This window comes from Oryzias melastigma, linkage group LG15, assembly GCF_002922805.2.
Source record: "Oryzias melastigma strain HK-1 linkage group LG15, ASM292280v2, whole genome shotgun sequence".
NCBI lineage: Eukaryota > Metazoa > Chordata > Actinopteri > Beloniformes > Adrianichthyidae > Oryzias > Oryzias melastigma.
Genome location: NC_050526.1, coordinates 10,015,035 through 10,027,200, shown reverse-complemented (window position 1 = coordinate 10,027,200; position 12,166 = coordinate 10,015,035). Strand labels below are relative to the sequence as shown.

The window sequence follows — 12,166 nt, the reverse complement described above, 5'->3', positions numbered from 1 at the left end:
CTATGATGGAAAACCATTCCATACAGGATGATTGGAAAATGATTCAGAGTGAAGATGAACTGATGCTGTCTCAGAAACAAAGACAGGAAGGTGTGGTTTGTGGGAAACGGTGACCTGATGGTGTCAGCACAAACGTCTGCTCCCCACCAGCAGCAGTGTTGACGATGTTTGATGTTTAATCCTCTTTGTTGGCCATGAACTCAGAAAATGTGACCACTAAACTTTATAAAACTGAAAGTTCACGCCAGAGTCTGCTTTAGTTTGTAAGCATATAATAGAGAATCATGTTTAGGATAACAACCAGCAGAACAAAGATCTGACAGAAAAACTTCGACTGTCTTCTTTGGCACGTTTGTCTTGTTTGTGACTGAACCATAGACTGTATGAACAGGTGCAGGGACACTTCCGCTCTACATGCCTCTTCAAAATAAAGGTCAGATTGATATCCAGAACGCTGAACAACATATTTAAGTCAAAAGTATCATAAGTGTGCAAAAGAAGCTAAAACTATAAATTAAAAATATAGGATGACATTTGTACAAGCAAAAACAAACTAAATAATAAGATTGAGCCTTAAAAAAAAGGATTTTGAAATCCGTCAGCATAGATTCATCTGGATCTTCTTTTTTTAATTTCTTTTTAGGAAATAAAAATATGTTTGTTTGTTGTTTTTTTTAGAAGTCACAAGACAAACCTAAATATATTTTCAATACAAAATCTAAGGAATGCCTTTTTGCAAATGTCCTAAGTTAAGATGGAGCCTGAAATAAAAGAATAATTGGAGTCAATCTGAGTCAAAAAATCTGCTGTCACTAAAATCATGAATTAATTATTGAATTTCTCATGCAAACGCAAAACATAAAAAGTGACATATTTTAATAAACTAAAAAAATAAAAATCTAAGAACATATAGGCCTATTCATTAATACACATATATAGGGATTATAAATAGGACAATATGAGACAATCACAAAGTTTGTCCTTATTCAAAATTTGTGTTAGCAAATTCTAAAAATATATTTTTTCTAACTTTTAGTGTAGATTTGAAAACACATTGAACTGAGACTAAATTAAGACCCAATAATGAAAGTTGGAACCGAATAATGAAGAAACACTATGGTTGCATCCATTAAAAATGTTTCATATAAATATATTTTAAGATGATCTGAAAACAACTAAATTAAATTTAAATACGAAAAAATAAACAGAATGCGCCCATGAGGCCTTTTTGGTCCAATATTTCGAAAAGCTTATAATAAAGCTGTTCAGTCTTGTTTTATTTCTATTGTTTTATTCTGAACCACAGACCAAACTGAACCTCACCGACGAGCAGAAGACTTGTTGGTCAGAACACGAGTCGTGCATGTTCCTGAGCAGCATGTTAAACATGCAGACAGAGGCTGCAGAGGGGAGTCTGTGCGTGTGTGTGCGTGCGTGCGTGTGTGTGAGTGTGTGTTGCAGCTTTTTTCGAGGTTGTCTTCTCACAAACACACAAGCTCATAAAATGTTTTTACGATCCAACACTCCGCGCAATTGGCCGCGAGCGGTCATGTGTGCGCGCGGGCTGCGTATCCTGCAGCTTCAGCCCGCGCGCACACAGACCTGCACCTCGGCGCCCGCGCGCACCTCCATGTTTCCTTCAGACAAAAAATAAGCAAAAATAGCAAGATTACTTTTGTTTTCGCTTCATAATTTATTTTCGATTTTTGTTATTATGTTTGCATTGAACAAATATTTTTCTTGTATAGAAAATCTATAATATTTAATATAATCTATTAAAAATCATCGGTGCTGCAGAGAAAGACGGAGACAACCTCTCAGGTAAAGCATCAAAGTCAGATGAAATGTTGTTGTTTTGTTTGTTTGTGTGATGCATTTTTTATGATCTCTGTTCATGTGCGTCATCAGGATGGAAGTCAGTGCGTGTGCGCGGTAAACGGGCCTAAAGCAGAACTTTTACGAATATTTTTGGAGAGCCAGAATTTGTTGTTTTACTGATTTATCTTTTGCAAATGCACGAAAAGTTGTTTCTGCAGCAGAAAAAAGCTTGTTTGACACTAAAAATAGAAATTTGAGAATCTGGCAATTTAAAGATGCAACAGCAGAATGATTTTTTTAAATAATCCCTGAGAAAACCAAATTAGTTTGTTTAAAAAACGAAATCGTCTTTGCATTTATTTTATAATGGAGGAGCCAAGAAGCGAGTGTTTTCTCAGCCTTCTTCCTCCTTCAGATCTCGGTTCTCATCAGGGCGGGGTGTGAGAGATGCAGAGAAACAAAGACAGTATTTCACTGGTGCTGCTCAGCAGCCTCAGCTGGCACCCAGTATTTACAACCTACTGCAATGCGGCAGAGGCTCCGTGCGTGAGCGTGCGCGTGAGCGCGTGAGATGGAAACAAAGAGACAAAGGGGGGTCTGGTTAGGGACGCAGAAAGCGGAGAAAGATGCGCAGATGTATGTCTGGGTTTGACCAACAGGCCTGGAGGAGGAGCTGCACGAGAGCCGCTGCTGGACATCAGCGAGGCGGAATCGAACCCCCAGGTTTGTCCTGAACAAACAAAACACAACTTTCCACGACGTGTGAGTGATTTCACTTTCATTCTCTGGAATTTTGCAGAAGACACACCTGTATGGGCAACTGATGACATCACCGGCAGGTAAAACTCACCGTGGAAGACATGACAAAATATTCCAGAATTTAAAAAAAATGTGTTAAAAGTTTGAACATATTTAATTTAAAATTAAATCTAAGAAAAAAATTTTTATTCCAAAGGACGAATAAAGAGGAGTGTCATTTTTCACATTCACCACTAGAGGGCGGTAGTGTACAGTAAATGTGCGGTGAAGCTTCTGCACATTTTTCCTTGATTAAAAAAGTTTGTTTAACTATTGATGTGGGCGGGGCTTTGAGTTTTTGTAAATCAAACCTTAATTCAGAAACTCTAATACTAAATATTTACTTCATTTGTGCTTTAATTAATGGGGTACGAGTATAAAAAAGTTATCTTACCTTTAAAAATTAGTTGAATTTCAGTGCAGATGTTTAAAGTTGTGACACTATTTTAAAAACTATGATGATTTAATTCACAGACAGATGTGAATTCATATTAATAGAAATATTAGAACTAAGAGAAAACCAGGAGCACAACAATGTAAAAAAGAAAAACATTCCAGAAAAAAACAAAGGCGTAACAGAACTCTGTTAATTTGGATTTGGAATGGGTTCATTTTAAGCAATCAAAGCAAAAAGTAAAATAGATATTGTTCCATAAATATGCACACATGTAATTCATATCATTATACTTTTGACATAATTCACTTTTGATTATAAATAGACATGAAGAGACATATTTGTTTGAGAATGAGAAGGCTTTTTATAACATTATAATCTAGTCTAGCCTTGTATAGTATAGTACAGTATAGTAGTATGGTTTGGTATAGTATAGTACAGTACAGAATAGCATGTTATAGTACAGTGCAGTGGATTACTAATGGTATAGTATATTATAGTATATTATAGTATAGTATAATACAGTATAGTATAGCATGGTGCAGTACAGTACAGTACAGTTCGATGTAGTACAGTACAGCACAGTACAGTACAGAACAGTACAGTACAGAACAGTATAGAATAGTATAGTATAATATAGCATAGCACAGTATAGTATAGTATAGTATAGTATAGTATAGTATAGTATAGTATAGTATAGTATAGTGTAGTATGGTATAGTATGGTATGGTTTGGTATAGTATATTATAGTATCATGCCGTACAGTATAGTATATCATAGTATATTATATTACAGTACATTGCATTACATAAAAGCATACAGTATAGTGCAGTGTGGTTTAGTATACAGCATAGTATTTGCCAGAAAAACATAATGAGCAGTAGTGAGCAATTCTGACAACTTTTTAAATCAATGTATTTATTAGAATTATTCGATATGAACTGCAGCCTCTAACAGCAGTTTGTGTTCAATATGTTGAGAAAGAGGATCGACCAAGAAATTATGACTTTAGTTCTATTTACGCTCTGATATGAACTGCTGATGTTTTTGTTAACTGTTTTTATTTTGTTTGGCCTTTAGCTATGGCAATAAATCATTTAGTTATTAGACAGTTAATTAGACATCAGATAAAGTTCTCTTCCTAGAAAATCACTGTATTGACCGAGGTTGTAGTTTGTTCTTTAACCACTAGATGGCGACAAGAACTCGCCAATCATCAGAAACTCCGCAGGTTTTTTTTCCCCAACTCCTCAGAACCTCCATCCCCAGCCTCCCTTTGCCTGAATGGTTTTTACAACTCTGCGACACATTGGCTTATGGAAGAAAAAATGGACATCAAAAATGGTTCTGAAGCTGAGATGACTTTTGTGAAGAGGAACAATATTTGGCTGTATTTGTAATCGAAGATTAATAACTTTTAATATGTTTCAGTTAATTGACAGACACATGTCAAACATGAATAACTATGCCCACACATGTCATGCTTGCTGATCTAAACTAAATGATGTCAGTAAATCAGTGGACATGAGTTGTTGGTGAAACATCGAGGCTTTAAAGTCTTGTTTGGACTCGGAGCTGTCCTCTGCAGCATTCGAGCTGCTACAACACGCACGCTTTGACACGGTGACACGCACAGGCGCGCGGCGTGTTTTTACAGGGTCGCTTTATGGCTTTATTGCTCCCCATATACGGAAATCAAAGCAGGAAACAAATGCTCCAAACAGCATTCCAGACACATCCGGAAAAATGCAAACGGCGTTCGGCCTCGGCTCTGCTTTCAGGAAAAACCCCGCAGTGCAAAAACACACGCGCGGAATGCGCTTTTTCTGTGCGTAATTCCAGTTTAATATTCGCTAAACGATGCCAAAAAGGCGCAAATAAAGCGGATTAAAGCGTGTAAAAGCGCCGCGGACCATTGGAGTGTCCTCCCGTTCAGCCCTCCTGTGATTAAAGGCCTCTTCTCTTTTTTTTTTCTTTCTTTCTTTTTTTTTTTTTTTGGCGCCATCATCAAGCAAAGCGGCTCTCTGAACGCGGCCTAATAATTTATGAACCCTTGTGGGAGTAGAGGAGGGAAAGAGGCAGAGCACGTGACAGTAATAAAGCCTATTTTATTGCCGCCGTTTGACAAGCCCAAAAATATAACTCAGAGAGAAAAGCCGACAGGCGGCCAGATGCGATCCGTGCTGGATATTTGTCCCGAATCCGGAGGAGCGCGAGCGGAGGAGCCGCCGAACCCCGACAGCAGCCGCGGCGAACGCGCGTGAGTTTTGGTTTCATATTTGACGCAGATATGACAGTAAAGGGGGGGTGGGGACGGGAGTATAGTGGTGCGTGAGGTGGGTGTGCGTGAGTGTGTGCGTGGGTGCAGGGGTGTTCCCCACTGGACCTCACATGGAGGCGGCGTGGGTTCAGGAATCCACCTGATCCTTCAGGTTCAGGTGTCAGACTTCACAGCGCGCGCGCCATGTTTTTACCCACAATAAGAAAAAGTTCACTCAAGGATTCCAGAGCCTGTTTTGGTTAGTTCATAATTGAATTGTAATCATTTGCTGTCTGGTTTACAACAAATGTTTTCAAACTGTTTTTATCCAATTTTCATGGGCATCACAATATATATATATATATATATATATATATATATATATATATATATATATATGGTCTCACATTTTATTTATGCCCATAATATAGTAAAATGTTCATTTGCAAGAAACTGATTTTTAAAACTTATTCTTTTATTTTAAAAAAAAAATAGTTTTTAAGGACTCGTAAAGTGTGTGTTTTTGTGTGTGGAGTGTGTGCACTCGTATGTTTAATTGTGTGAATGCATTCAATGCATTCACACTATTGTGATTCTGTTTCTCTTTATTATTATTATTATTATTATTATTATTTATTTCATCTTCCGTACGTTTTTTGGAACGTAAAAACTTTATCACACTTTATGCAACTTACACAATCTTGGTATCAAAACGTCCGGCTCGTTCAGGACATTGATGCTTGTATTATTAGTAGTTGTGAACTTTACAGTTTTTGCGTAGTTACACAATTTGTGCGTTTTTTCAGCCCCATTATAACTAATAGGATTTTATTACAAATTCCTGCAAATTACACACTTTATGCAATTTAAGCAATTTTACACATCCAGCATGTTCAGCAAATTCATGCTTTTACTACACATTATTACAATTACACAACTTACACAAAGTTAACACAACTTTACACAACTACACAATTTTACACAATTTTACACAAATTTTCAGCAAATTCAGCATTTTAAGCAATTTTACACATCCAGCATGTTCAGGAAATTCATGCTTTTACTACACATTCTTACAATTACACAAGTTACACAAATTTAACACAACTTTGCACAACGCGAAAATGCATTCACACATGCATTATCGGAGGTAATGCAATTTTTCTAGTTTTTGTTTTGTATTTTTAAATCTTAAAAGAAAAATTAAATAAATCTACAGATTTTGCCTTATTTTTTTGCGCCAGTTTTACCAAAAATTTGCACACATTTCCGACAAAAGCACACACACACACATTGCAGTTTTACGCAAATATGCACGCACGTGCATTCCCAATCACTCAAAATTTAGGAAACATTTTCATAATAAGGATACAGTTGCGCAAAAACATAAATGCAGCAAGAAAGACAAATATTTTGTTCATTTATTTTAAAATTTTAATGATTATTTTTTATTTATTTTATTATTTTTACCTAATATTTTTTTCAACAATCCAGAATTTATGAGAAAATGTGTTAAACGTTTTAACTGTTGCTTTGATATTTATAAATATTTGTTGTTTTTTATCCTCGACAAATGTATTAATTTGTATTGATCAAATTCTTCAGAAATAAACTAAAGTTTAAACTTAATATTAACGAACACGGATCTAAAATCGTACATTTTTTTATCTTTTTATTTTATTAATTTATGTTTAATGAATCTGCGTGTAAGGCAGAAGCGGCGCTGTTCCTGAAAGGTTTTCTTTTCCATCTTCTTTCATGACAACAGCCGCGCTGTCTGCTATAATTTATGGCCCCAGTATGAATTCATCTTGCAAATTGCACGAGCAAAGACAAACGTCAGTAGATTATTTTGGTTTATCCGTCAATTGCTCAAAATTTTAATCTGAATTTCTGACAGAATTTCAAGCATTGTGACATTTTTGTGAGATTTTTTTAAAGGCAAAAGGTGCTGCTGCTCTTGTTTTCCTGATGTCTCAGTGAAGTGAGGGGTGTGTGTCCTCTTTACGCGCGGTTCCCATGCAGGGCTGGAGGTCGCAGTTAATGTCTAAACCGGGTTAAAGCAGCACCCAGCTCGGCTTTGACCCGGCAGAGGGCCGGGGGTGGAGGGGTGAGCCGGCGGTCAGCCTGTCTAAGATGAAAAAGTGAAACGACCCCCGAAAGAAAAGCCACAACTGAATGGCTTTATACCAGCGAACCTGGGAGGAGAGGCCACTTTTATACCTGCTGTGCCGCGCGTGCACGCGCTAACTCCGTGCACGCGCAGATATGAAGACCCTGCAGATTCAATATTTTCAGTTGGGATGATTAAACTCACGAGTAGAAGCTCTTCTTTTACGTTATTATTGACGTTATTTTGTGTTACAACACATGGCCCCCCGCGTGAGCCCCCGCGTGGTCCTGTCCAGTGCGAGGACTAATGAAACGGTGAAGCAGCGGTCAACGATTCTGACTGACCCTGCGGCGACCTGCGGCAGCTAGGCTACCCGGCCTGAGAAGAATGCCCTTTGAGGAGAAGCGAAACATCGCTCCGTTGTTGTTGTCTCCAAAAAAAAAAAAAAAAAAGGTTCAAAAGGTGCAAACGGCCTGCTGCCCCCCTCCATTCCAATTCAGGGGGGAGTCTGAGCTGGAATAGTCGTGAATAATTTCAGTTTTCATCTCATTTTTATTGTTTATAGCTGGAAGTGATAGCGCTTTTGCGCACCCGGTGCGCAAAAGCGCATGAAAACCTCATAACTTCCGAAGTCCGTTTGCAGCCAGAACGAGTCTTGTGTTTTTGGTTTCCAGGCCCCCTTGCTCGAAGCAAATGGTCTTGACAGTCTCCACCCAAGCAGCCATGGGAACATAAGTAAAAAAATATATAAACTCGCAATTTTAATCAAAAAGTGCAACAATGTCAGCATCATTTATGCTGGGAAGAAACGTGGATTTATTGTTTTATACATCCACACAGTCGGTTCCATTAAATCCAGTTCAGACAGCTCTGCGTAAAAGCTGCTGGCAGTCCCAGCCGAGGCAGATGTTGAACCGTAAACATTTAGAAGGCTGAGAACCATCATAAACAGCAGCATCTAAATGAGAAGTTTCGTTTTTACCCTCAGGGCCAGATTCTTTCAGGCTAATTGGAGTCCAATTTGAGGCCCACCAACTGATGCTGCAGCACTTTTTTGCCACACATTGTGCAATGAAACAAATTCCGAGCATTTAAAGACTAAATCTTGCAGCTTGGTGGCTCTCAAAATCTGCATTTCTTTATTTTTCTGCCCGTTTCGCAGCTTTGGCGTCACGCAAACTGGAAATGTTTCAATTACTCCTAACTGAATAATCGGCACAGCTTTCTCCGTTTTATTGGAGTCGAAAAGGCTCGAATATCAATTTGGCTCCTTGTTTACTAGCAGCTCTGGCACGTGACCAACTGCAATTTGGCACTGACTCATCAAAGGAGGAGGAGGAGGAAACACCACTCTCGTCATCTTAAATAAATGTGCCACACTCATGCTCGGCGGGAATCCAGCCAGACCCTCAGAAAAAGGTGAAATGTTGTCTGTGCCACAGATCCTCCGCGACTCCAAATCCACGTGGATGTTAGACTTTGCAGCAGTAATTGCTTCTTAGCAACAAGGCCTCCCCAATTGAACGGCTGCAGCTTGCAGGAGCTGATTTAGTCAATAAAATCTCTGACAAATGAGTGCAGCGCCGAACAAAAGGAGTCATCAGCAGCCGGCCGTGACGGACGGGATCCTTCGCCCATACATACCCTGTAGAACCGAATGTGTGTGGAGCTGCCTCGGTCACAGATTGGGTTCTAGGGGAGTCTATGGGCGATGACTAACCATCAGGAGGAGAGAGGAGAAAGAGGTCAGAATCTCGGTTCTCATCACATTGGAGCCACCAAGAGAAAAGCTTCAGGTCTGCAGCATCATCAAGTCATGACTGTGGGGCTAAGGTCTTTGATTAAATATTGGTGTAAAAGTGAGAAAATTTCAACTCAATAAAGCGCATAAACTCCAAAACTGACTATTTTTTTCTATTTATATCATGTTTAAAGGTGTTTTTCAAGCAGAAATAGAAAATCATTTGTTGTTATTTGTGATGGAATGATACATATTTTCATCATCTCTAAAACTCCTGCTTCCCTCCATCATTACTCCTCAGGTCCAACAGGAACCAAAAGTTTTTAGATCATTTTTTAGCTTCATCCAAGAAAATACCCCCTAACTACCATTATTTTAATCCATCTGAATGGATCTTTTTGGACCTGTCGTGCGCGCCTCCGCATCAGCACACAAATTCGCTCAGGCATCCTCTTTGTGCGCCCTCCCTCTTCGTGTGGGGGCTCCGCGTCTGCGCATTTATCTCCTTCACCGTATTTCGATTTTACGCGCAGAATCATTAAGCTTCATTTTTCTGCAAAACGCTGTCAGTCTTTTTTCTGTGCTTCAGCTCGCCTCGGTGTCATTTTTTACCCTTCCCATCATCCACCTCGTCCTTCTTCTTTACCAGTGGAGTTGGTGAGCGGCACACCCCCGGCCTGACCCCGGCCTAACAAAGCCAACTACTAGTCACTGTCTGGCATGCTTTTATCCCTTTGTTTCTCGCGTGGCCTCGCTGACCGGCCGCGGTTTTTGTTGTCCATCCTTTGAGCGGCCACAAGGCCAAATATGGCTCCACGGTTTTTCAATATGGACCAGATTAATTTTTCAGCTCACGCCATCTGTGGGAGTCGAAAAAAGAAGTCCAGGCAGCTCGGAGTGATAAATCAGGGGCTGCTGTGCGTAAAGACGGGATGAGAGGATGGACAGACACGCGGACAGATTAATGATTTACTGCGTTTTCTTGATAGCTTTTTGTCAGCGTCCACAAACGTTCAATTACGGCCATTTTCCCAGCGAGCAGATCTCCATTAGCTCCCTGATGAACATTTTTTTGTCCTCCAAATTATCCCATTACATCTGACATAAACAACCCAACGTGCCGCCTCTCATTGGCTGGCCGCAGGGTCACATGACCCACACGACCGTCCGTCTATTTGACAGCCGCAGGATGGCTTGATGCCAGAGGGGGAAAAAGGGACAGAGAGAGGGGAGAGAAAGAAAAATTAGTATTCTCCTACAAGCCTCTCTATAAATCAATCATGGAGTCGTACGTGGTGAGCTGTAAATACGCAGAGCCGCAGTTCCCGCCATGTGAAGAAGATTACAGTAATTTTAGTGACCAAGGGGGGTATTACAACAGCCCGCAGGACAGTGGTAATTACGGAGGGGGCTATCAGCCGATGCAGCCCCCTCCGCCTCCGTACACACCACAACAAACCGGCTACTCTCTGCAGGGGCACCGCGCGCAGGATGGAGAGGAGCTGCCGCGGCTCCCAGGTGCCCCCTACCCCAGCTACAGGGAGGCGGGCGCCCCCGAGAAGGAGACGTTCCCCGCCGCCGATCTGCAGTGCCAGGCCTGGATGACGTGCGCCAAGAGCGCCCAGGTGCAGAGGAAAGCGGCCTGCCAGGGCAAAGACAAGCCGCCCATTGTGGTGTACCCGTGGATGAAGAAAGTGCACGTCGCCCACGGTAAATTCATCCCTTCATTCTGCCTTTTGTTTGTTTGTTTAAACCTGTCAGGCGCACCTCTTCCTCCGTTCTTTCCTTCTTTCTGTCTCTGCTCCATTTGCGAGCATCCCCCCTCTTTTTCTGTTGTGGAGTTATTTACGAGCTCACTGCAGAGAGCCGCGAGAATTACAGCTTCCATAAAGTTTTATGACCCTGCCACTGTGTGTGCGCGCGAGCCCAAACACACAGACGTACACGCACGCACACACAACATGGTGTGTATTATGTGCGACAATGCGTAGAAACAAAAGGCTTTTAAAGAAATAAATTGCTTCTTGAGTCTTATCCAGCACAACCACAGATGGAGGTGTGGGCGCGTAAGAGGACGTCTCAATTCTGCAGAAATGTAACTTTACAGTCTTTATAATGAACTTTATTTATTTTGTTTTTCTTATAGTCAATCCTAATCACGTCGGTCCGGAGCCTAAGCGCCTGCGGACGGCGTACACGCGCCAGCAGGTTCTGGAGCTCGAGAAGGAATTCCACTTCAGCCGCTACCTCACGCGCCGCCGCCGCGTGGAGGTGGCCCACGCGCTCTGCCTGTCCGAACGGCAGGTGAAGGTGTGGTTCCAAAATCGGCGCATGCGCTGGAAGAAGGACAACAAGCTACCTAACACGAAAGGAAGGAGCAAAAACAAGAAAACGGCGGACAACAGCAACAGCAGCGGCGGCGGCGAGCACGTGAAGGCCGTGATCACCGCGTGAGCGCCTCCTCCAGAGCGCGCCGCTGCGGGTCGATCCGCGTCCTGAAACAATTTGCTTTTATTTTGAGACATGTCGATGCTCTCAATCCGGTTCCAGAGGTCACAGACGCGCCTGCATCCACGCTCCGAACAGGTCTCACACCCGAACAGCCGCAGCCGTGGCGCACAGCTCGGTGCCGGTGACGCCGGCGCGCGCCGCGCTCTGCAGCGCTGTCTTCTGGACTAAACAGGGTTTTGTTTCTACAGGGTAAACAGAATGCAGGGTTTTAGTGTAGTCAAGGGTTGATTTAGCCGTAGCCTATTTATGAACGTGCACGTTACCAAAATGCTTTACAAACTGGCGTTTGGGGGTCAAAATAGCAACAGAATCTCAATTTTTCCGACCTGCAAAATATTCTATGAATGCTGTTATAGCTTTTTATTAAATAGGAAAGTAGCCATATTGTGCAGCTTTTTTTTCCCTTTTGAATTTTGCTTTACAACAAATAAATTCTATAAAAGAGTAGAGGTTAATTACGCACAGCACTGCCTGTACATTCAGCTAATTTTCTCAGGGTCACAGGGTTTTATCAAATTATCTTCCTAAAAT

General features: G+C 41.3%; 1 protein-coding gene across 1 annotated transcript; it reads left to right on the top strand.

Annotated features, from left to right (window-relative positions):
* The first annotated feature begins 9,110 nt into the window (after positions 1-9,110).
* Positions 9,111-11,705, top strand: LOC112161447 (homeobox protein Hox-D4b). Its single transcript, XM_024296545.2, has 2 exons — positions 9,111-10,834; positions 11,271-11,705. Exons 1-2 carry the CDS (start codon positions 10,405-10,407, stop codon positions 11,576-11,578), a joined length of 738 nt encoding a protein of 245 aa, XP_024152313.1. The 5' UTR covers positions 9,111-10,404; the 3' UTR covers positions 11,579-11,705.
* Positions 11,706-12,166: the final 461 nt, after the last annotated feature.

What these genes read in the sequence shown, in the direction of transcription:
- LOC112161447 (XM_024296545.2), top strand. Translation starts at nt 10,405, where the DNA reads ATGGAGTCGTACGTGGTGAGCTGTAAATACGCAGAGCCGCAGTTCCCG. An exon ending in GAAAGTGCACGTCGCCCACG is followed by an intron (nt 10,835 to 11,270) that starts GTAAATTCATCC and finishes TTTTTCTTATAG; the next exon opens with TCAATCCTAATCACGTCGGT.